The sequence below is a fragment of the Telopea speciosissima genome, chromosome 2 (assembly GCF_018873765.1).
Source record: "Telopea speciosissima isolate NSW1024214 ecotype Mountain lineage chromosome 2, Tspe_v1, whole genome shotgun sequence".
NCBI classification, from domain to species: domain Eukaryota; kingdom Viridiplantae; phylum Streptophyta; class Magnoliopsida; order Proteales; family Proteaceae; genus Telopea; species Telopea speciosissima.
In genome coordinates, this window is record NC_057917.1 from 79392339 (window position 1) to 79417228 (window position 24890).

The 24890-nt window shown below is 38.1% G+C and overlaps 4 protein-coding genes across 4 annotated transcripts; 2 read left to right on the plus strand and 2 right to left on the minus strand.

Moving 5' to 3' along the window:
- Positions 1-3344: 3344 nt before the first annotated feature.
- LOC122650138 (probable nucleoredoxin 1) lies at positions 3345-8726 on the minus strand. The gene is made up of 4 exons (XM_043843453.1): positions 8609-8726; positions 5429-5908; positions 4258-4740; positions 3345-4124 (listed from the first exon to the last, which is right to left on the minus strand). The coding sequence occupies exons 1-4, from the start codon at positions 8711-8713 to the stop codon at positions 3426-3428; spliced, it is 1767 nt and encodes a 588-aa protein (XP_043699388.1). The 5' UTR covers positions 8714-8726; the 3' UTR covers positions 3345-3425.
- A 4418-nt stretch (positions 8727-13144) lies between these two features.
- Positions 13145-13673, plus strand: LOC122651181 (protein TAPETUM DETERMINANT 1-like). Its single transcript, XM_043844496.1, has 2 exons — positions 13145-13205; positions 13357-13673. Exons 1-2 carry the CDS (start codon positions 13145-13147, stop codon positions 13671-13673), a joined length of 378 nt encoding a protein of 125 aa, XP_043700431.1.
- Positions 13674-17995: 4322 nt separating this feature from the next.
- On the plus strand, positions 17996-20750 carry LOC122653289 (disease resistance protein RPM1-like). The gene has a single exon (XM_043847267.1). The coding sequence runs from the start codon at positions 18010-18012 to the stop codon at positions 20680-20682; it is 2673 nt and encodes an 890-aa protein (XP_043703202.1). The 5' UTR covers positions 17996-18009; the 3' UTR covers positions 20683-20750.
- Positions 20751-22763: 2013 nt separating this feature from the next.
- Positions 22764-23849, minus strand: LOC122651182 (putative F-box protein At5g52610). Its single transcript, XM_043844497.1, has one exon. It carries the CDS (start codon positions 23847-23849, stop codon positions 22764-22766), a length of 1086 nt encoding a protein of 361 aa, XP_043700432.1.
- Between the last annotated feature and the right edge of the window lie 1041 nt (positions 23850-24890).

Consider the following 24890-nt stretch of genomic DNA (forward strand, 5'->3'; position numbering starts at 1 on the left):
ACTTCAAATTTCAACTCTGAAGCTTTTCTAAGCTCCATTTATCAAGATTCCTGGACCATTAAAGAAATATTGGAAAAAGAACTAAATGCACATTATACTGTTACCCATGGGAGAATACAATTTCCATCCTCCCATATAAATATTATAGAGGGGGTATGGTAGCCCGCTACCGAGTATCGATACAGATCAATCGTATCAGGTCGAATCAGATGGTTTTACCCTCAATTTCACTAAAAATTAGCTTTTGGACAACTTTGTCTCTAATAAGAACCGTTCCATCAATATTGGATCAGACAAGTATCAGTATCAAGCATTGATACGAATCACCTGGGATGATCCGATCCCCATTTTCAAACCATGGTAGAGACAACTTACTTTGCATATTGGTGAAGGCCTTCTCTTTTATGCTCAATTGTTTGTCGTGGAAAGAATGGAAATCTAATCATGTGATGGATCATGTTAGATGGTCAATTTGATTTTCTCTTTCTCCATACACAGTTCTATCTAAAAAGCAAGAGAATTACTACTTAGACCAAGTTTTTTTTTTTTCTCAAGTTACAGTGAAAAGAATTTCTTCATTGATGATCATCATTTGTGTTTGGATGAGCGTCAAGAAAAGAACCGTGAAGAACATTTTGGATCTTCAACATATAAGTAGAAGTAACGATGACCTTAGATTCATGGGTGCCCTTTAGGGTCCTTCAACTATGTAAGAGAGAAATCTCTTTCACACGGGTGATGTAACCATGTAATTGAATTTCCTATGCCATTATTAAACTCTCACTCTTTATTGTATAAAAAATACACTTTCTCATGTTAATCCAAATGATCATATATCTTCTATGCAGAAATTCTCTCTTCACCATGGGTGTAGGGAAACTTGTCCACTCTTACAAATGTGAGCTAGTTTCTCAATTTAAAGGACTTATTAGGGAATCATTCTTTCTCCCTTTAAATTTGTACAAAAAACTGGGCTGCCTTGGGCATGGGCATACATATTTCTCTATGACTCCGGATCGCTTAGAATCTTTTAAGCTACTTGGTCTGCATTCTTGGAAGGTATTTTAGGTCCACAATGCATTCCGAGAAACATAACACATGCATCTTTAGTTTTTCCATCCATGATCTTAAACATCTCGATCCACTATTTATTTAATATATATTTGTCATCTTATCTTGTCAACTTCAACGTTTTAGGAGTTTTGGGGGACCCGCTAATGATTTCAACTCTAAATCGTGGTTAAAGAGAATAAACTATACAGCTGGATTTTGAAAGCATTTAAAATTTTAATGCAAAAAAGGATTTTTATATTTTTTTTTGTAGAAAATGTTAAAAAAAAGATTGGAGATCGAACACCTTTGTAAACAGTTTCAGTTTTTTGTCACGGTTGTAAATGGGCAAGTGGCCCAAAGTTCTAGTTGGATCGTTCGTTGGACCCTCATGGGCTGTTACAACTTAAATATCCAGGCCAATGTTTAATTTCCAGCCCAAGTTCCCCAAACAGTTGAAAAGCATTTCTTCTTCATTGTGGGCCTGGGTTCAAGCCCATGTCCAAAGAACCAAACCTGCCAAGGGCCCAATGGCACAAAATTTGCAGCTTCAGTGAACATCATCTCTTTTACACTCCCAAGTACAGCACTCCTTCAAGCCCATGGTCACTAATGGCACCAAGGTGGTTGTATTGCCCTTCAACACCAGTGTAGAGCTTGTGATGCTGGACACTGCCATCCTTGGTGCTGAGAGCCACCCTCTCCAAGGATACAATTTCTTCATTGTTGGCCAAGGTATTGGTATAACTTTGATTCAAAAAAGGACCCTGCCAATTTCAATCTTGTTGATCCCGTCGAGAGGAACACGGTCGCCATACAATCCGGCAGTTGGGTCGCCATTTGCTTGCTTGCAAATAACCCTGGTGGGCTTAATGGAACTTGTTTAATCTACCAGTTTTTGGTGTAATAATGTCCATAGACTTCAACTCCATGGTTGTCTACATTTTAACGAATCGTTATCCTTTCCTGTTACAGCATGGTATTGTACTGCATCGTGCGGCGCTGCAGAGGCCATGTGGCACAACAGGCCCCACATGGTGCACATGGCCTCTGCAGCCGCCACACGATGCAATACAACACAGTTCTATAACAGGAGAGGATAAAAACTCCATTTTAACCTTAAAACTTTTAAGTTAATTTTTTGATAAAATGTTTTGCTAACTTTGTTTCAACATTCAACTATATATGGATGTGTCAAATAGGGGCCGGTATGGTTCATGCACTGCCATGCATGTGGAAATCCACCTTGAATGGGGTTTGAAAATGGCATGGGTTGTGTTGGATGGGGAGCTCCCTACTCAGAAACTTATCTCCTTCGCCAGCTGATCTTCTTAAGTGTTGACTTAATAGCGGCTGTCATGCATTGATCGAAGTTGTACATAATTTTCATAAATTATTGTTGAGAAGAGCCCTGATCTTTTATTATATTATATTTTTTGTTGTCATGTCCACTATAGCAACCAATAAGCAACCTATTGGTTGCGTCGCATAGGAAAAAAACAAAACAAAAAATCTGTTGGTTGCGTGTTCAAAACTTGGAAACAGATTTTTCTGCAAAGCTATGGTAAGGCTATGTACATTTAGGGATGTAAATCCGTATCCGTGCCTGTATCCATTTAGCACTATCTGAATCCGTCTGAAAACTAATTGTATGCGGATGTGGATGCGGATATAGCACTATCCGAGCCGAATCCGATTCGTTTACATCCCTATGTACATTTGCCCTTCCCAGACATTGCAATAGCGGGAGCCTCGTGCATTGAGATGAGTGTTTTTTTTAAAGGAAATTTACATGTACCCCCCTAAGGTTTGCTTTAATTACATTTTCACCATTGAGGTTTGACAAATAACGCATTCACCCGTGAGGTTTGACAAATAATGCATACCTCCCCTGCTTTCCAAACTAATTAATAACTAAACCCATTCTGTTAACTGTCCCGTTAGTTACAAACGGTATACGTAGGAGTGTTAAAGTCATTTCTCCATGCAATAGAATGGTTTTCAGATTTTCTAGGGTTTTTATTTGATATTTTAAGACTTTGGCCTTTTTTTTTCCCCCCTTCCTAGTCTGAAAGCCCTACATAGTGTAAGATACACTTCTCCACTCTACATGAAGTCTGTGTTTCATCTTCTTAGGCCAATATTTGCCCGAGTGGGGGTAAGGCGGTCATTTATCGTCTTGCTGTGTCTTGACAGTAGGGTCCTGCCGGGCAGCTCGGCAGTAGAGGATCCAAATTGATAATTAAGTAGTTTTCCAAATCATTTTGTTTATGCAAATTATAGGGCACTAAGTGATATTTTTACAAAAAACTGGTTTATTATGGTAATCAAACAAGCTTTTGGTACAGAGAAGAAAGTTTCAATCAAATATAATATCAAGCTTTTGAAACCCTATAGCAGACCTCACCATCACAGACCCATTCCTCCTCCTCCTCAGAGGAATCATCAAGTCCATTATCCACATTCACCTCCATTACCTTCTTCTTACTCTCTTCAACTTCCTCTAAAACACACTTTGGATGCAGGTCACAGTAGCATTCTTCACAATGGTAAGACCAACCATTCCCTTCTTCCTCACACTCATCACATGTGTATAGCAAACGTCTAGTAAGAATAAGTTCATGTTCTTCATGAAGCCTGTGTTTCAACTTCTTAGGCCAATCTTTTGCAATCTCCTCAAGTTGAAGTTCTATCTCCTTCATTCTCTCTTCAGTGAAAGGATAAGCTTCAGTCCCATGAACCATTATAAGTTCCTTGGCATCCTTGGCAACAGTTTGGCCTGTTGGTCCAATGGCTATAGCAGTAGGGATACTATACACCTTAAACTTCTTCTTCAAAGACTTTTTCCTTTCATCACCAAAGGGAATTGCTAACCATGGCATTGTAGAAAAGAGTTCATCAAATGATGCTTTGTCATGGTCACTTGATACAAAAATTATTTCAAATCCATCATCTTTCTCCTTAATCTCATTGTAAGTCTTGATCAACTTAGGCATAAAAGCGCGGCATGGAGCACACCATTCCGCTGAGAAGTATAGGACAATGTTATTTTCGATAAGCTCTGAGACTGGAATCTGAAAACAATAAAGTACGAGAAAAGAAGAAATGACGACATAAGAGATGAGAAGTGCGAAAAAAATAAAAATGAAAGTAAGAGGAAAGAGGCCCAGCCCATGAAAGGATCTTTGCCCATCATAGAGGACTTACTTGGGTACCATCATTCTTGATCAAAAAATCTAGATCACCCAAAACTAAAAGTGACTCTAGAGTCTGTGCTCCGAGTTTCGCCTTTTCTATTACTGCAAGCTCTTCAACTCTTGCCTTTGTAAATGGGAATGCATGAATACCATGATTTTCAACAACTTCAGCAGCATTGAAATTTATAGTTTTTCCATCAGGACCAATTATGACCAATGTGGGAAGGTTTATAACATTGAAGTATCTGGCAAGCTTATCACGGCTCTTATCCTCATAAGGTAATGCAAGCCAAGGCATAATATCAAAGTCTTCCTTGTATGATTCTTCATCATCATCATCAAGGGAGACTAAAACAACTTCAAAGCTTTCTCCTCTCCCTTTCAATATCTTGTAGACATCAAAGAGTATTGGAGTAAATTCTAGGCAGGAATTATATGAAGACATTGAGAAATATAAACCCACTGTCTTTCCTTCAAGATCAGAGACTGGTACCTGATGATATGGAGAAAACAATTAAACAAAGTTACTAACTTGAGATCAAATTCATGTCATGGAACCACTCTAAATTGTGAAAAATGAACCAAATGAAAAAAAAAAAAAAAATTAAAAAAATAGATCTCCTCCAACCATGGAGGGAGCTGGAGGGTCCAGCCCCGCAAAATGACAGCAAAAACAGGGGTGGGCTGGTCATTTCACAGGTGGGTCTCATCTGGGCCCCACCTGTGAAATGACCAACCCCCTGTTTTTGGGTTGGTTTTCGAGTCTTGAACCCTCCAGCTCCTGCCATGGCTGGAGGAGAACCAAATCCGGCCCAGTTCCCCGAATTTTTATCCTCTTAATTACACTGCCCATACTTGACCTCAAGTACATCTAATAGAGGAAGGTGGATCCCATGTGGACCCCACCTTGGGCAGTGTATTCGGGCAGTGGGTAGGATAGTCATTTCTGCCTCCTTTGTTAGATGTACTTGAGGTCAAGTACGGACAGTGTAATTGAGAGGACAAAGAACCCAATACAATTGAGAGGACAAAGAACCCAGTACCCCAGTGCCCCCAACAAGGGGGCGCAATGACCACCCTACCCCTGCCCGAACATTCTGCCTGGGTGGGGTCCAACCCCTTATTAGAGCCATTGTGGAACTGGAGGAGATAATTTTCCACAACAATGTACCCTTACTTACCTTCTTTCCATCATTTGAAACTAGAAAATCGCGAGATCTAGAGACTAATATGGATCTCAATGACTCTTCTTTTTTGGCTGCCTCTTGTTGCTCTTTTAGTTCTATAATTCTTTCTTGTGTGAATGGGTATCCTTCAACTCCATATTCATCAATGATATCAACTCCATCATTGTTAACAATCTCTCCATTAGGGTCAAGGATTGTAAGGTGTGGTACCCCTCTTACTTTGAACAATTCATCCAAGCGATCAATTCTCTCTGAGTCAATGAAAGGGAATGCTAACCATGGCATTTTGCAGAAATACGAATTGAATGAATCTTCATCATCATCTTCTGATACCAAAATGATCTCAAATTTTCCTTGTGGAGAGAGTTCATTGTAGACATCTATTAAATTTGGAGTAAAATGTCGACAGGGACCACACCATGAAGCCGCGAAATAAAGACCAATTGTCTTCCCCTTTAAGTTGCATATTTTAACCTGCAAATAAAGTTCACCCAAGGGAAAATTAAAGAATGGTTCATCTTAGTTTAGATCACTAGAAAATAAACCATAGAAAAAATAATAAGTTGCTACATTAATAAATTAAAGGATGAGTTTGGAATATTTTTCTTTCACTAGTTAATTCAATATCTTTTTTTTTTTTTTTTTGCAAACTGGTTTGATTATTAATTTCACATTCATCTTTCCTTTAATGTGAATAATAATTAAATATTTCTACCCAAAAAAAATGTGAATAATAATTCAACTCTAACTCATTTCATTATATTCTTCTCTTTTCCCCTATTACCTAGACTTTATTGTGTCTATTCTCTAAACAGTTTTAGATTTAAAATATTCACTGTTTTTATTTATACTACTTATTCTGAGGTTATTTTTATTCAAACTATCTTTTAGATTTTTAAGTTTTCCCATGCAATATGGTTCTTGAAATTCTATTTTTGTAATTATATATTTTATCAATTATTTAAAATTTAATTGAAATATTAATTGAATTGTAAATTTTATTTTCTAAATCTTAAATTATATGATAATATTGGTTAGGATCTTTCATTTCTTTCACTTCTACACATTTTTTAACAATTACTAGGCATTTTATTGTTTTTGTTTTTATAAAGTCTTTTATGTTTGAATTATCAATTATGTTATTTATCATATTTAGTCTATGGTTAGTCTTTAGATTTATATTAACATTTATATATAGAGTTCTATATTTGTCTTTTATGTCAAGTTTTCAAATTTATGTGGAACAAATGTTAAACTTCTATTTATGTGTTTCACATCACATTTTAAAAAATATATATATATATATTTTGTTTCAATAAGAATTAAATTACAAGTTTTGATGTCCATTGTGTTAAATTTATATATTTAGTAATACTAATATTTTACTTTAATTATATGCATTTAGTATTTTTCTTTCGCTTGTAATTCTTGTTTTTCTACAAATAACTAAATTTCTTCCATTGATTCTAGTATATAATTTCTTATTTTAGTTTATTTTTTTAATCTCTTAGTTATCATGTATCGAACTGACTCCTTATGTGTTATAACTAAATGACTATGCCTCTCTACTAGAATTAAGTTTCATAAAATTGCACACCCCCTCACATCACTGTTCATGTCAGGGTTTATTTAATTTTACTTTAAGCTCTATAGTACGACCTATAGTACGAAGAAAAAGTTTTCTTTAACAATTCATTCTCTCTCTCTCTCTCTCTTTAACTTTTGAGAATTCATTTTTCCATACAACTTGTATGTATTTTATGAGGTATACAAACAAAAGAAGTAGGGTGCATGCATTGTCGGCATGATAATATATAAATCTCTATGATAACATATCCATTCATATTTATATCCATAAATGCCAAGCACTATTCTAATTTTTTTTATTTTTGGGTAGAAAGCACCATTCTAATAACTAATGATACAATTAGACCAATTCAAAATAAAGAGTGCATGGATATATCCTATATGGTTCACACAGAGTGACCCTAGTTAGTAAATACGGTACCATAAAAAGGTATAGATATGTGCAGGTATTAAAGCGACCTAGACTCCAATTATCGTTTTAAAATTTGGCATAAAAAAAAAATGCATACAATAGATGTTTGGAATTAAAAAATACGTATATAAAGCAAATATATACATCATTCAACAAACACAATAATGTATATAAATATCAATAGATCTTAGGTATTTATACCTAACTAAATCAGCAAACACAATATACTACCTACCAAACTCAATCCCATCAGACATCTCACAACATTATCATAAAACACATATAAAAGTTTTCAAATCATAATCACCATCTCATCAAACATTTATAAAACAAGTACAAAGTCATAGTTATCATCAATTCCATAAAATATGAAGGGAAAAAGTTGTGCACGACATCAACTCAAAAATGAAAATGCACACCACCTCACATATCATTGTTCATGTGAGAGAGTGATATGTCATAAATGCCCCTCCCCCTATTGTCAGATTTCAAAGGAGGTTTTCTCATTCGTCTGAAACTACATTCGGACAGTATAGGAAACCTTCTCTCAAATATAAATTATAAAAGAAAAGGCATCGTTTATCCACATCAACTAGTTTGTGGTTCTCTAAATTTCTAAAAGGAGTTGTCATATCAATGTGCGTCGACAATTCGACATACATGAGAATGTATGCCAATACAATGGATTTATATGATTGGATTAAGTTTTAAAATTGGACATGTGGCTAATCCAGACGATATACTTACTATCTATCCAACGGTAAAAATTACGACAATTGGATTTTATACGAATCCATTTTGTTGTACTCAACCCACAGGCCGCCACGTGGATTTTATACCAATCCAATGGTTGGATTTTATATCAATCCAATTTTGATAAATTTGGCCATAGATCTGATACATGGGCTTTCCCTGATAACCCAGTTTAATTTGTTTCAGGTTGGCAAAGTTATGAAAAAGTTTGAGATACCCATTAAAGCAAGTACCTTCAAAAGGATCAAAGAACTAAACAGAGTTGCAGAAAATAAAACAATAGCCCATGAAGCAGAGAAAAATGGATTGGAAAGCCAAAACTTACCCCCGTTGACCTACTTGAGATTTAAGATCCTAGTTAGAAAAATCCGGTGACATAATGAGGAAAAGTGGGCGGAAGAAAACAAAAGTTAAAATGGAACCTGATCACCGTTGTTCCCGATGAGATAGTCTCTCCCAGGTGAAGAGAGAATTGATTCGATGTCATGACGTATGCAGGTACCTATCTCTGCTGCTTCTTCGCTCATTTCTCCCCTCCTCACCAGCCAAGCCTACTCTAAACTCACAAAACAGACACCTGCAGATGTCTCTCTCTCTCTGTATATCCTCTCCTCGATCAGGGGCCTTCGTTTTAATTGCTTATTAGGTTTATGGTTTAAAGTTTCTCTCTGAAATGACTTTCTTTCTTCTTCGGAATGCAATAATGCATAGAAGATTTGAAGGCAAGAAGAATGCTTTAAGGCATGCCATCTTTAAACGGTCAAAACTCGGCAAGTCCAAAGGAATGGCTTTTACAGGGTGTTTTCGTAAATATAAGCCGACTGAGTGTTCTCTAGGGAATTTCAACTACAATTATTTAAAAAAAAAAAAAAAGAACCGACCAGCTAGCCTATGCTATACAGCCAGACTGGAGGAGAAAATCCCCCTTTTTTTTAATTGTTTCTAGAAGTTCTTTCTATTGCATCCTGCCCCACATGAAATTAAAAAGCACAGCTATTTTAATACCCGTGTGTACTCTCTCATTGGCCCCTGTGTTGTTGAAGTTGCTACATAACCAGACAACGATATCTTGCGTTTTACTTATTTAGTGATAGTTAATACCAATTTAGATCCTTTATTGCCAAGCAGCCCAACAAGACCCTACTGCCAAGACACAACAAGGTAGTAAAAGACCGCCTTACCCCCACTTGGGCAAGGCGCTCAGGCAAGGGTAATACGATCATTTACCACCTTGTTGTGTCTTGGCAGTAGGGTCCTGCCGGACAGCTCGGCAGTAAAGAATCAAGGTCCTAGTTAATACTTATGGGAGTGTCTAAATGACACCATTATAGGTGTGTTTAGAACTTAAAATCTTCATTTAATACAATTTTTTTCAATAAGGGTAAATCTATCAATTCACATATGAGCTCCATTAAGAGTCATATATATTGAATAACTTTCAACTTCTTGCAAAACTTCTTTTCCAACCTTGCATAATAAAACAATGTGCAAAAACACGTAAGATTACAAATTAATCTATTGGTGTCAATAAGAAAATTTCATACTTAATGTCGAGTGGGAAAAATCCTTTGTCCACTGGTGATGTGATCATAAGATGAAACTTGTCTGATCAACAAGATTTTATCAATAACTTAACCCCAAAAAAAAAAAAAAAAAATCCTTCCTACCAATGTTGATAAGTTTGAAAATATCCTTCTCCTTAGTCATGTGATGGTGTCGATGACCATGTGCATTGGATTTTCCCTTGACTATGGGTGTAGGGAAACTCGATCCTATTTATTGTTGGCCTCTATGGTAGAATCAGTCGAGGAGGTCTGAGAGGCAGTGGTTTATCCTATGGCGGATGTCATTTTTTTTTCGGTAGAAGAATCTCAGTCCTTAGCTTGTACTAGGAGTGAAACAGGGTCGGGTTTTTTAAAACCCTAGCCCAACCCTGAGTCCTCTTAGCTCAACCCAAGCCCAATCTAGCCCTAGGTAAAACTGAAATATCCCAGCCCAGCCTAGCCCTGTTTGACCCTGATCGGGACAGGCTGGGCTAGGTTAGCCCTTATTACCCTGATTTTTGCCATTTACGTCATCCTATGCATTAAAAAAAATGAAACACATGTGAATGAGTAGTGGTTTGATTTTAGCCATTGCCAGTGGCTTAATTGAAGCAACAAAAAATCAGGTACATTAAGGCTTTTCCTATGTAGTTGCATGGCAACATTTGTAATTTCTTTTTGGGTTTTCTTTCCTTTTACTATGCTAGCTAATACGTCACTAGCTATTTGCCACATGGTAGTACATGGGTTAGTCCATGTGTTAGACACAAAGGCGGCGTTATACTTCACTAGTTAGGCATATATAGTGACGCCTAGAAGGATCCTTTCTTTTTATATTAATATTACCAAGTCATTCTAGAATAAAGAGGGTTGATTTCTCTCTTTCTTTTTTTTCTCTATCGGTTAGAAAAATTTTTCATAAAAAAAAAATAAAAATTAAGATTCATAATTAGGTGACACTGTGTGCAGTAACCTCCTCTGAGTATCATTCCGGAGATGATTATGGGTTACCTATACCCTGGCAGACCTATTGGAAACATTATGTTCAAAGCATATAGTACCGAAAGCATGGCACATGCCCTCTAGTTCAGTAGGGATTTGAAGTTTGGACGCTACATGAAGATCCCTCCCAAATCAATGTTCATTGTTCATGTAACTCTCTCTCTCTCACAGATCTTTTGTCCTCTAATATACTTGTGAGTCCCTCGATCCAATAGTTCGAGTTGTTTGGGTTGGATATTCCTCCCAAATCAATGTTCATTGTATCAAGAGAATAGTCTCATATCGATTACCCATGAGACTTTCTATCCTCTTTATACAATTGTGAGTCCCTCCACTCAATAGTTTGAGTTTTTGGATTGAATATTTACACGACTATCGTATTCATCAAATCTTACAGAGTCGTATATAATTCGTGCATTGAACAGATTGTTGGCTCGACAATTGGATCTTTAGTCAATTTTGGTAAGAAGGAATCTGCACAATACAAGACTAAAGGGGGATTGGAAAATTGAAAATTGTATCAGAATAAACGAAAGAAATATCAGTGTGGGTCCCATTATTTGTTATGTGAAGAGGTATAAAGGATTAATTTTCTCCTATTGGTTTTGTAACTGAATTAGTCATGCTCTTTTGATTTCATTGTTCATGTTAATTTCGTGTTAAGGGAGTCGTTAGAAAGCTGCAACAGAGAAATATATGGAAATAACAAACTATTGGGTATAAATGGCGGGGAAGGAATTATGGACATTAATTAATTTTTGGAATCGTTTCTGACATTTGAAGAAGAAGATGGAGCTGAAGACAATAATGTACTTCATAATTAAATTATTGTTCATCGTCACTCTAATCAAAGGGAGCTCTTCTCATTTTACACCTCAAAGTTATTGCTGCAATGCTGAGAGTAGATCTTGCTGCCCTGAGGAACCGGCCCCAACCACCAGCTCAGACGGAGCTGTCGCCGGCCCCATTCTCTGCCAAGATTCCAAAGGGAAATAAGGACTTGTTCCCCATGAATATTGGGATTTTTTTTTCCTTTTTCTTTTTTCCCATTCTCTGCCAAGATTCCAAAGGGAAATAAGGACTTGTTTTCCATTTTTTTGCCCTTCCATTTCTTCCACTACATCTTATAAGGGGCAAAAATGACCACTCTACCCCTGCTCAAACACACTGTCCGAATGGAATCCACTCCACCCTACGTTAATGCTCATTGAAATCCATTTTCAGATCATATATCAAAATGTAAGATGAAGTGTGGTGAAGGTTAGACTTGTTATTTGAAAATTTTTAAGGGGAGTTTTCTTTCATTCATGATGAAAATAATTAAATAAAAAATCTCTTTGGCCACGAGATTTGACACGATGATTCCATTGAAGAAGGGTATTTTAGATTTGGGAAAAGGAATACTAATTGATGTTGTACCTCGGCGTTTACGGTTTACTTGTGCCTAGACATAGCCGTGCGCTAATTGATTGGTGCACCCCTTGAAAAGGCAGAAAAGACCAGAGGTGTCCTGGTGCACTGATCATTTTGCGCATGGCTATTCCTGAGAGCATGTACAATCTTTCTCTCTTTAAAATGAACTTTCATCAATAGTGAGAGAAAATTGATGATGAGACTTGGGAGTCCAATCATAACATCAAATCACAATGGAAGAAGAGATTCTCTCTTTACCTTGAGGGTTGAAAAAGTTAACCATGGAGATTTTTTATATCTTACTTTCAATTTTTGGGTACAAATGGAAAAAAAATATTTATTTTAATGGTGAATCTACTATTATAGCAAACTTTGATGTATACCTTTTTTATCTTTTTGGGGATAAGATGATGCATACATGTCATATTAATTGGATTGGATTTTAATCCATTCTATATAGGCATATCCATATGAACCATATCGGATGTGGATCAAATGAATAATTATTCCCTCCAATTCGCGGGCACTTCCAAATCCTTCAATTCCTCTAATAGGGGGAGTGGACTCCACCTTGGGCAGTGTTTTCGGGCAGGGGATAAGATGGTCATTTCTACCTCCATGTGAGGAATTGGAGGAATTGGAGGGAATAACGATTCGGATCAAACCTGATAGATTTCAGTCCGTTCAAAACCCTAAATTGAACTAATAGAAACTTAAAAGGATTAAATCTTTTTTTATTTTCATTTCCTTTTCATTCACATAAGAATCATAAGTTTCTAAAGGAATCAACCAATAACCAAGGAACACAATTACAAATCCAGCTCTCTCCAGCAGAATTTCTTTAAATGCTTTTTTTTTTTTTGGTAAAATTCTTTAAATGCTTTAAGTACCCATAAGGAAAGAGTATTAGTAGGCACTTTATAAATAAGAGGCACCCCAAGATCCAAACCTCATAAGAAGGAATCCATCAGTTACATCGTTTAGCTCGTAGAGGATATCATGGCAACAACCCTTCATCTCTTCTCTTCTTTTCTTCTCCTTCTCTTCATTTGTGAGCAAGGTTTGTAAGTATTTTTCTTTTCTATTCTATTCTCTATTAGTTTGTGAAAAGAGAGAGTCGAAATTGCCCTATATCGGCCAATTTGTACTTGATTTCTAGGGTTCTGAATCTGAAAATTGCTAAAGCTTTGATTTCTTGATCCAATTTGTAGGTTATGGAAAGGTTTGCAGCATATCCGACCTTTCAGTAAAACTGAAAAAGACTGGAAATGTGATAGAACAGAAACCTGAGTACTTGGTCACCATTACAAACAACTGTGCATGCCCTCAATCCAAAGTGTTGATGAAGTGTTTTGGTCTGAGTAGCGTTGAACCGGTTGACCCAGCCATTTGTAAACCGGTGGACGATATCAACTGCTTGATCAACGGTGGTAAACCCATCCAGAAAGGACATCCAATCAGCTTCAAGTATGCGTGGTTAACACCTTCTGATTTCTCTATAGTGGAGTCTAATATTGTTTGCTCTTGACTTGAGTCTATGGTAGGAATCTTCAGTGTTATATCTATTACTGTATCTTTGGTTTGCCAACCTATACCAATACAATAAATAGAGTCAAAGCAATAAATAGAATCAAATTTTGGTTTTAAACTATGGTGAACGAGAAATTTCTTCATCGATGACCATCAATTTTTTTCTTTTTTAGATAGATGCAAAGAAATTTTGGAGACCTCAAAAAAAGTGGCATGAGGTCTGTAAACCCTAAAATGATGTGGAAAAATTAATGTGACTAGCTACCACCGGCAAAGGCATCAGCAAAATGAATCTATTACGTCTCTACCACTCCTGTAAATTAATCTAGGGAAGCAGCTTTCGGTATGGGAGTGTGGTCTACGTTAGCACTCACATGTGTCTATCTCTCTCCTCCTTAAAATAAGGGAGTAGAGGTGTCTTTTCACATGGGAAGGAGAGAGATAGACTCATGGGAGTGCTGGCGTAGGCCACACTGCCGGACAAAGAACTTTTTCCCAATAATCTATTGCATCTGTACCTTGAGTGTTAACTCGGTTAATTTTAAGAAGGAAATGACAATTTTACCTTTTCTTAATACTTAAAGAAAAAACATTTTTTTTAACTAACCCTGGTCCTTGTGAGATGACCCATTTACCCTTCTTCTTCGATCTTCTTCTTCCTCCTCCTCCTGCAACTCCGCCCCCACCCTGCTCCTGTCCTTCATGCTAAAGCCGTCTTGGTGAACAGCAACAGGGTATATGCCTCGATCAACACTCGACCCTTGCCTTCAGTCTGAAATCTTCAGACGAAACCAATAAACAGAAATTGGGTTTCAGTTATGGGTAATGGGGACTGAGATTTGGGCGATGATGGTAATAGTTTGAAAAAGAAAATGGATGATTGGAAATGAAGGCTAAGCTAAGGTCTCGGTTATGGTGAAAATGGATTTTGGAATGGTGGAAATCGAAAGGGAGAACGGAGAGAAGGAGTTGAGAGGGTTTGATTAGGTGAGTGAATTCCAGAGAAGTGGGATTTCTTTTGGGGTTTCAGAAACGAAAGGGCATGGGTTTCAAGAAAGAAAAAAAAAAAAAACGTAAAAAAGAGTGTAGAGAGAGAATAGGGACAGTGGCTTCAGGAGGCTTTACCGGACAGTAAAAGAAAAATTGAAGAAGAAGAAGAGAGAATCAATACGAACCAACACCTCCGCTGGGAGTGCTTTCTTCCCCACCGCTGCCATGCTACTGTCTTTTCCTTATAGAGGGTGGCGGTGGGTGGTGGTGTAGAAGAAGACAAAGAACAGGGCATTAGTGTCATTTTACCTTTTCAAGGGTATTATAAGTATTTAAATTAAAATTGGGCGCTGATATCATCACTTAACTCATCTTATCCAACGGTAAAAATAGGGCATTAGTGTCATTTTACCCTTTTTTTGGGAGGGGGTAAAGAAAGACGGACTTTTGTTGCCTCCTGTTACTGTACGGTGCAGTGCTGCATCATGCGGTGGGACCAGGATCCTCTACAATCTCGACGGGGCAGCAGTGCACATCTGACGGCACAGCAGAGGCCAGGTGGCACACATGGCACACATGGCCTCTGCTGTACCGTCGGATATGCACTGCCGCCCCGCCGATATTGTAGAGGATTTTTATCCCATGTGGTGGCTGCATAGACCATGTGCACCATGTGGGGCCTATGTGCCACATGGCCTATGCAGCGTCGCACGATGCAGCACTGCACCGTGCAATAATAGGAGACGATAAAAATTCAAGAAAGATCCAATCGTTATCCCCGTCAATTAGTTGATCCCTTTCAATTTCTCATATAGGGGCGAATATGACCACCCCACCTCTACCCAAAATTACTGCCTAAAATGGGATCCACTTCCCCAAATCAGAGGAATCGAAAATGCCCGCAAATTGAAGGTGATAATTATTCGATAAACACCATATACCTAAATTGCAATTAAATATAATTGGGACAGGGCTAGCAATTAAAGATAGATGCTATATGGAGAAGTGAGCGAGAAGCGAAAGGACTCTACTCTTGTTTTTTGTTCAGAAAAAATGCATGGATGAAAATGGCCACAAATCTGATTCATGGTTAGATCCCATTTGGGGAGGTCACCACATGAGGAGAAGATTCAGTTCTTTGTCATCCATTGTTGTATGGTCCTGTGCCCAAACATAAAGAGATGCAAAATGATCACCCTGCGTCCCATAAAAGACGAAAATCCACCCATTGAGATGTTTTTGCAGACAATGTCATTGTCCCCTCCATTAATACAAGGGCCATGCTGTTTTTCAAGAAACCCTCTCCAACACTGCTGGTGCTTGGGCCCAGACTCGAGGAGGATGAAATAGCTACCTCACCTTGAAAAAGTGAAAATTCCCACCCGTGTTTAGGGGTGTAAATGGATAGCCAAAATTTGTTTTCGTATTCGTATTCGTATCTGTTTAGTATTATTTGAATTCGTTCGAAAGCTAAACGGATGCGGATACGGATAGACTATAGCTATCCGAAAAACTATATTTACATGTAAACGGATAAAACATCCGATCCGTATTCGTATCCGTATCCATTTAGCACTATCCGAATCCGTCCGATAGCTAATCGGATGCGGATGCAGATATAGCACTATCCGAGCCGAATCCAATCCGTTTACAGTCCTACCCGTGTTGAATGTCTTGCACCTTGCGTGGCCTCATTGCCCCATCCTGGTATAAAAACAGGTTTTCAAAATTTAGTTGAAAATGACATATCACTGTGTAACTACACTTTCACATATAAAATGATATTATTACCCTTATTAAATAAATATATATATATATATATATATATATCATATAAAAAGATAAAATTTACAAAGTATTTTTTTATAAACAATTTATTTAACACCTTACGTGGTGTCAAATTGTCAATAAGAGAATACCTAAAACTTAATTTTATTTTTAAAACCTCTAACATAATAGCCTTACGCAGAACTTGGAATTTTTTTATTAACCATATCCCCATAATATTATCAATTTTCTTTTCTTTTCTTTTTTTTTTTTTTTGTAAAACCTGTAGAATATTAGTTTAATTGAAAAATGGGTGGAATAGTTCAGTTGACGAGTTCTTTTTGGGCATTTTTTTTTATAATAGTTCTTTTTTATTATTGTGATAAGCTCTTCCCAACTATAATCATGTTCTTTATCTAAAAATTGTTAACTTAAGTCACGGTTTAATTTGAAAGCTTTGGCCAGACACTAGTTTACCATTGTTTGAGGTATAGGTATACGTATCTTCCGATCCCAAGTCATCGATTTTAATATTGTGTTGAAATCGTATTGGTGCAACGATGTAGACAAAGGGTAAAACAGAGAAAAAAAACCCCAATTTCTTTTTAAAGAAATTCAGGGATAAAACTTGTTTGATACAATCTCTCTGTCAAGACCATATCGGTATCGTATAGATTTTACAAGTGATCGAAACTCTCTCCAATGCAATTGACCAATACCCTATCCAAAAGGAATGAAAATTACAATATTCTTTCGCAGGGAAAGGCAAGGAGAGAGAGATTGGATTCATGAAGATTCTACAGTTATCTTAGTTAGCAATTTAAGTGAGACTGATGTTTAATGAATTGCTATAAAAGAGGGGGCGAGAGGAAAAACAAAAAAAATTTACGGAGCTTCCTTGCCCGAGTGGGGGTAAGGCGGTCATTGCGCATCTCACCGGTCTCTTGACAGTATGGTCCTGTCGGGCAGCTCGGTAGTAGAGGATCCAAATTGCCGGCCAATTCCCCAGTGCCTCTAACAAGGGGGTGCAATGACCATCCTACCCTCTCCAGTGTCGTGCCCGGCCAGTTCTCCAATGCCTCTAACAAAGGGGTGCAATGACCACCCTAACCCATCCAGTGTCGTGCTCGGCCAGTTCCCCAGTACTGGAGTGGATCCCGACTCATGTAGACATGTATTGGATCATTCTCCTCCCTGCCCGGTCAGGTGCACAGGTTCCTTTCATAGGAGGGCGTAAATGACGATCTCACCCCACCCGGACAGTGTTTGGGTAGGAGGTGAGGTCATCATTTCCGCCCCTTTTATGAGAGTAACCTACGCATCAGACCGGGCAGGGACCTGAGAGGAGAAAAATTCACATGTACCACCAAGTCCCTTTAATTTTTTTGGCCCAAGTTGCAGGTGGCAATCTGTCTCTGTCTTCTCTCCCACTTGCTCTGCTTGCTCAGGTACGAGAACCTGCCCGGTCCTAGCTTGTTTGCATCTTACTAAACTCATATGTTCCTTCTCAAGCTGGAAACAAGAGTGTTTTGAATATCTTATCACTTCCTCTATCAGAAAGACCTTCAATTTCAGCAATGGTGAAAGCCCTGGTGACATTTATCCTTCAAAAATGGTCCGACCAACTCCAGCAGCAGCCACTGCTTCTGCATGGAGTCATGGAAGACGTCCAGTGGATTCTTGGCGAGCTCAAGTCCCTGAAACCTTTTCTCAACGACGCAGAAAGAAGGGTCAGAATCGAAAGAGATGAACCAGTGGTTTCATGGGTTCGATTGCTCAGATGGGTAGTCTTTGAATCCGAAGACGCCATTGATGAGTTCATGGTCAGAACAGAGTCGCAGAAACTTCTGGGTTCTCCGGAAGCCATGAACTTCATTCATCAGCAACGATTCAGTAATCGATTCATGAAGGTTCGGAGAGAATTGGAAGAAATCCACAAAGGAATTAATGAATGTGGATTTAAGGCTTCCATCAGCAAAGTCAAAATTCCATGCATTCCTTCTCGTTTCACTGGAGAAATTGATTTGGTGGGGCGTGAAAAGGACTTGAAGCAGGTGGAGGAATGGTTGCTCGGAGGAGAAACGCAGCGACGTAGCATGATTTCATTGGTTGGGGTGGCTGGTTCGGGAAAGACCAGTCTAGCAAAGAAAGCTTACCGCTTCATGGAGAGACACTTTGATTGCTTTGCTTGGGTTATTGTTTCTGGTTGTGTCAACATTTGGGATCTCTTGAATAAAATCCTTAAAGCATTTTATAAAAGCAGGGAAGAGAAGACTCCGGACGGCATTGAATCCAAGAAAGACGAGGAGCTACAGGGAGCAATTCTGAACTACTTGCAGGGGAAGAGGTATGGACTAGTCCTTGATGATATTTGGGAAGTTGGTGTTTGGGAAGAATTAAAATCTGCATTTCCTCTAAAGGGTAATGGGAGGATAATCTTCACCACCACCAGTACTGAATTTATCAATTTAGATAAAGAAGTGTTCCATGTTCATATGCTCAACACTCTATCTAATAGTCTTGCTTTGGATCTGTTCTGTAAGAAATCATTTCATGGAGTAGAATTCCCACAATACTTGAAGGAATTAGCCCTTAAAATGGTGAAACATTGCCATGGATTGCCCCTTGCAGTGATGTCCTTGGGAGGACTAATGGCAAGAATGGGTACTGATCAAACAGATTGGAAAACTGTCCTTGAAGATCTCAATGGAGCTCGAAATTTAGATGGATCAGTGAATCAAGTGTTGCTCACATGTTACAACTTCTTAACCCCTCACCTTAAGTATTGTTTCTTGTATTGTGCTCTGTTCCCCAAGGGCTATGACATCGCAAAGAACACATTCACAAAGTTGTTCGTAGCTGAAGGAATCGTAGAGGAACTACCTGGGAAGACACCGGAAGATGTCGTCGTTGATTACTTAGCGGAGCTCGTCGATAGGGGCATGCTTGAACCCATTATGTACTACTCTGATTGCAATCTGCGAAGATGCAGAATGCATGATCTAGTGCATGATTTCGCAAATCAAATGCTTGAGGAGGAGGACTTTGGAGTGATCCATAGTTCAAAAATCACAAAGTTTACCAAATGGGTTCGTCGAATTGCAGTTCATAATGACAGCATTGGTTCTCTGGCTAAGATTGTTAAGTTGAATCTTCGATCCTTGATCATGACTAGCATTCATCAATTCCCTTCCTACATGAATCAAGTGATATTGAGTCCTAAATTATTGAGAGTGCTAGTTTTGGAAGATGTGGCCATTGAGACATTGCCTGAAGTGGTTGGTGATCTCATTCATCTTCGCTATTTGAGCATAGTTAAATCAGGAATCAAAGTTCTCCCTGCTTCAATAGGAAAGCTGCAGAATCTACTAACTTTGTTTGCTGAGAAGAACAAGGTAACAAGCTTACCAGCTGAAATTGCTTCGCTACATAAACTGCGGCATCTTGTGGTTGGTGATTACCCTAAAAGTGTTGTGCCGGTGCCGGGTGGGATTAAAAATCTAAGCAACCTGCAAATACTGTTTGGAGTGATGATTGATTCCAATTTCATGGATGAGTTGAGCTCTTTAACCCAACTCATGAAATTGGATATAGGAGAAGTGAAAGATGGAGATGAGCTTAGAAAACTATGCAATTCACTCCAGCAATTGAAATGCCTTCGTCACCTAGCCATCCGTATGTCCACCAGTAATGTGGAAGACAGAAGCAAACATCAAGAATTAGGGTTTTTGATGCCTCCACCTTGCCTTGAAGATCTGTATTTCAATGGGAGTTTGAAGGAGTTACCCAGATGGGTGGCTTCCCATAACACCCTTCGCATGGTACAGCTTGTTGGAGCTAAATTGATGGAGGATCCATTAAGCACTTTTTCTCAGTTACCCAATCTAGTCTATTTGGGTCTAGAGGAAGCTTACATGGGGACAAAGATGAGTTGCAGTGAGAGAGCATTTCCTAAGCTCAGGAGCTTGGATTTAGCAAAAATGGAGAGGTTGGAAGAGTGGAATGAAATCAAGGAGGGATCATTTCAGAAATTGGAATACCTAACAATTGGTGACTGCAAGAAGTTGAAGAGGCTTCCACAAGGGTTTCAACAATTCAAAGTCCTTCAAAGGTTGCTGTTAGTAAACATGGCAGAGGAATTTGTTAGGAGGGTGAGTATTGGAGGGGAGGACCATTTTATGGTTCAACAGGTTCCAAGAATTCTTGTTTCACACAAGTATGATGAGAAAATGAGACTATTCTCTACATGATTGAGTACATTTATTTGTATCCAGTTTCTTGATTTATGTAACACCTTAACCCTTCATTTTATTGTAAAACTTTTTCATGAAAATGATATTTTACATCAAAGTACGTGCACGGGCATCCACCATGAGGGGTGTGGTGGTCATTTCACATGCCCATGTGTCTGACGTAGAGGGACGCTCCCAAACAGAGAACATGTGGCCTAAATACAATTATAAATTATTCAACATCTCCATCAAGCAAGAATGGTCCCCCTTTCTGTTTTATTTGTCCCAATTTTTGTGTCCATTCCAAACTAGGAAATGAACTTTTATTGACTTTCCTATTTAGTGCTTTGCATTTTATAATAAAAAAGTGCAGGAAAATGTAGTATAATAATAAAAAAGGGTTCTTTTATGTGTCACTACACTTAGTGAAGTATAATGTTTTACGATTTACCACTTCATAGTACATGACTACATGGGTTACTCCATTTGATAGATGACTCCACATACATTTCAATGGCCGAATTTTGATTCAAAGTTTTAGTAATATTACAAAAGGAAAAAAAAAACTCTATGCCAACACTCCCATTAATCTATTTCTCTCCTTCCCATATGAAAAGACACCTCTGCCCCCTTGTTTTGACAAAGAGAGATAATTACATGGACCACGCTCCTCAGCAGAAAACAGCATCCCATTACAAAAATCTATCAAATAGAAATGAATATAAAATAAAAAATGACATCTTTTGTAATTTGAGCTATTCCCCCAACTGATCTGATTCCACTCTTTGAAACGGTGGTTGGATAAACAGCCCCCCCCCCCCCTCCCTCTCTCCCTCTCTCTCTCTCAATATGCTGAGATTTTGTTTATTGATCAGTGAAGCATGCACACACAGTGAAAAGTAAAAGTGAAATAATTTTACCTTTTTCTGCAACCAAGGCTACCTGACCAAGGAAATATCATCTCAGCATGATACAACAAGGACTACTGAAATTTAATCTCCATTTTAAAGTAGTTTTCATGGTAAAGAGAACCCCATTGAAAGATAAAACTTTGGGGCACCTGTGCCGCAACGGAGGTTGCGCCCAGACACATGGAGGTGGGCGCAATAACCACCTTGCTCCCCTGAGTGGCAGGCCCATTGTCTAGGCGCAGCTTAGCCTGCGCTGCGGCATAGAGAACCTTCTCCCTAAAACTTTATAGTTTTCACGCACACTTTTAAAGTAGTTTTTTTTATTTTTATGGGAAACAAAAGGGAAGAAATAATTTCACTTGTACAACCAAAGAGCCTGAGTAGGGGAATTATCACTCACCATGGTACAAGGACCCTTCTTAAACTAATTTCCTTGGAAACAAGCTGATAAACTGTATAGTTTTCATGATATGAGGATCCTTATTAATTAGTTTTTCCAATGCAAAATAAAAAGAAGTAATTTCACTTTCTTGTTCAACCAAGGTTACCTGGGTATTTTAAGTTTACACAATTAGAATAGAGCAAAGGGTTGGAAATAAAGCATTCCCAGAATAAAAAACACTACAACAGCCATGGAATCAAGTCTTTTTTTTTTTTCTTTCTAGTTTCTTAGACACATATACCACATTCACCTTTTCCTTGGGCAAAAAATCCATCATTCATAGAAAAACCACTCATTCATAAGTCATCTATTCATCACATATTGACATAATTGAAAACTGAACTTGCAAAATCATATTTCTCCACAACCTTCAACACAATGATATGTAAGGCTTTGAAAGTGACAAAATTACAAATACTAGCACATTTAAATAAATCAAGCTAAGAAAGTACTCCTGGGAAACAGCCTCTCCTGCATAGCAGTGGGTAAGGCTACGTACATTTGCCTCTCCTAGACCCTGTAGTATCGGGAGCCTCGTGCACTGGGTTGCTCTTTTTTAGCTAAGAAAGTACTCTACTTTCAAGTGAAAACCATAACAGTCAAACTAAAGGGCATACAAAATTTGTAGTTAGCTGTCTCATACAGATTAGCATGCCTTGTAAAAATTAAAATGAAACTAAGTAATGTATTTACTAGTAGATCCTAAGAAAAAAAAAGTGGAGGTAATCCTTACCACCAAACCGCATTTACAACGATTTGCATGAAATGAGGCTGTTCAAGTGCTGTATACAATTATTTATGTCAGCCTTCACAACTGGTAAAATCTCTAGCTTCAGCAGTTTGATATCATCAGCTACATAACAGAAATCAAAGCCCGCGAATAATATTACTTTTCCATTTCCAAAGCTACCAACCAACCCTCGAAAATACAGGGCATTACCTTCAAGGAAGATGCGGCGTCGTCTAACCCATTGGTTCTTATAAAAGTCTTCCAGAACCCACACTTCAGCATAACCAGCAAACCTTAACACAACCAATAAAAATCCTCCTAGATCCATTATGTAAAGACGGCGTGAAAATCCTATCCCAACGGTGTAAAGACTAGCTATGATTGGCATAGAATACGGGAGTGCAGTCTTATGAGAAGTTTCTTCAGTAGTATCTATGGAAAACAAGAAGTCTTGATCATCCTCAGTAACTACTGAATGCGCGAAACTATTAATAGATATGGATTCTTTTTCAATCCAAGGCAATTGAGGCCCTTTGACTTGTCTCCATTCATTAGAACCAAGAGTGAGTATCATAAAAACACAAGAACAAATAATTTTATCAAACATTTGGCAGACGATCTTGTATTCTCTTGTTTGAGGAATATATGTGAACCCAAAAACATTGTCTAGACGTAAATTACAAATTCGTGGAGGAATTGTTATCCTTTTTCTAGTGAGAGGGTTCCCTACCGATAAATCTCCAGGTTTTGGGAAGTATTGCACCAAGACAAGGCTATTGTAGGAAGCATGTACTGGCTTCTTAAGGCATATATTCAAATCCTTAACAATGACTTCTCCTCCTTTCATCTCCATAAAACCCAATCTATAAGAACCAGAGACTGGGGTTTGGATTAAGATACTAGGTTCCCCATAAGAGAGGTTGGAATTAGCAAAATAAGGATCAAATATCATGTTATACCATTGCTTACATACCACCCTTAAACTGTACAAAGTATCAGCTTCAAATTTATTGAGGATGTTGAAGATGATATACTCATCAAAATTTTTAAAATCAAGAGAAGCAGATATCTTTATCTTTCTCTTCCTCTTAATCTTAGTCATCTCAAATGGTTACAATCACAATGTAAGCAGAGATTCTGTCCTGCAATGTAATTATCGATTATTCCAACCGAACAAGGGTTCCAGAATGTCACCAAAATAAAGGAAACTACCCAGATTAGGAAATCCAGATTTCCATTGAAATCTGATTAAGAATCAATGATAATGTTCCTCAAGAATTCTGAAGTTGAAAGCTCTTACCTAGAGTTTGGGCACAACTGTTCAATCGATTGATGAAGCTGAAAGAGAAGACAAAAGCTCCAATTATCGCCCCCAGTATTGGGGGCGGTGTTGTGCCCATCGTGCAACGCAACACTGCCCATGTGTGCATAGTGGGCCCCACCGTGCACACATGGGTGGTGCTGCGCCACGCGATGCTCACAGCACCCCCTAGTACTGGGGGCGATAAGGACCCCCGATCTGTGCCTTTTGTGGTTTTTTGTACATAAAAGGTAAAGTAGTGGTTCCATGTACATAATTGAGGGTGTTTCAGTCTTTTCACAATAACCTGCAATTACTTAAATATTAGTCAGGGGCAAAGAGTGTATAATTTAGGGCACAGGCCTATTTGTGAAAAACTAAAGTTTTCTAGGCCCAAAAGAAGAAAAAACCCAGGCGAAAACCAAAGTTATTTTGAGCGGCAGATGCCGATTCAGGAGAAAACTTACATGAAATTCAGGATATCTCCAGCGTCAGTTCATGAAGAAATGAAAAATCGACGGCAAATTGATTGATTTCAATGAATTTCTCTGCTTCAATTGCCTTTCAGGTGCTCTTTCTCTTCTTTTGTCTTTCTTAACCTATTTTAGTTGTGTTGCGGTTGAATTTGACAACAAGGGATGTTCAAGCTTGATGATTATGTAGTTCTAGTGGATCAGAAGTAAATTATACTTCCAATTTTAAATTCTTTCCTCTGGATTCAGAGTGTATTAGTAAAGCATAGCTTGAATTTGGCTCCTGTTGTTTCCCTCTTACTGTAAATAAAACCTGATTCATGTTTTTTCTGAAATCAAATTTTTTTTATGTATGCGTCTGTTTAGATGA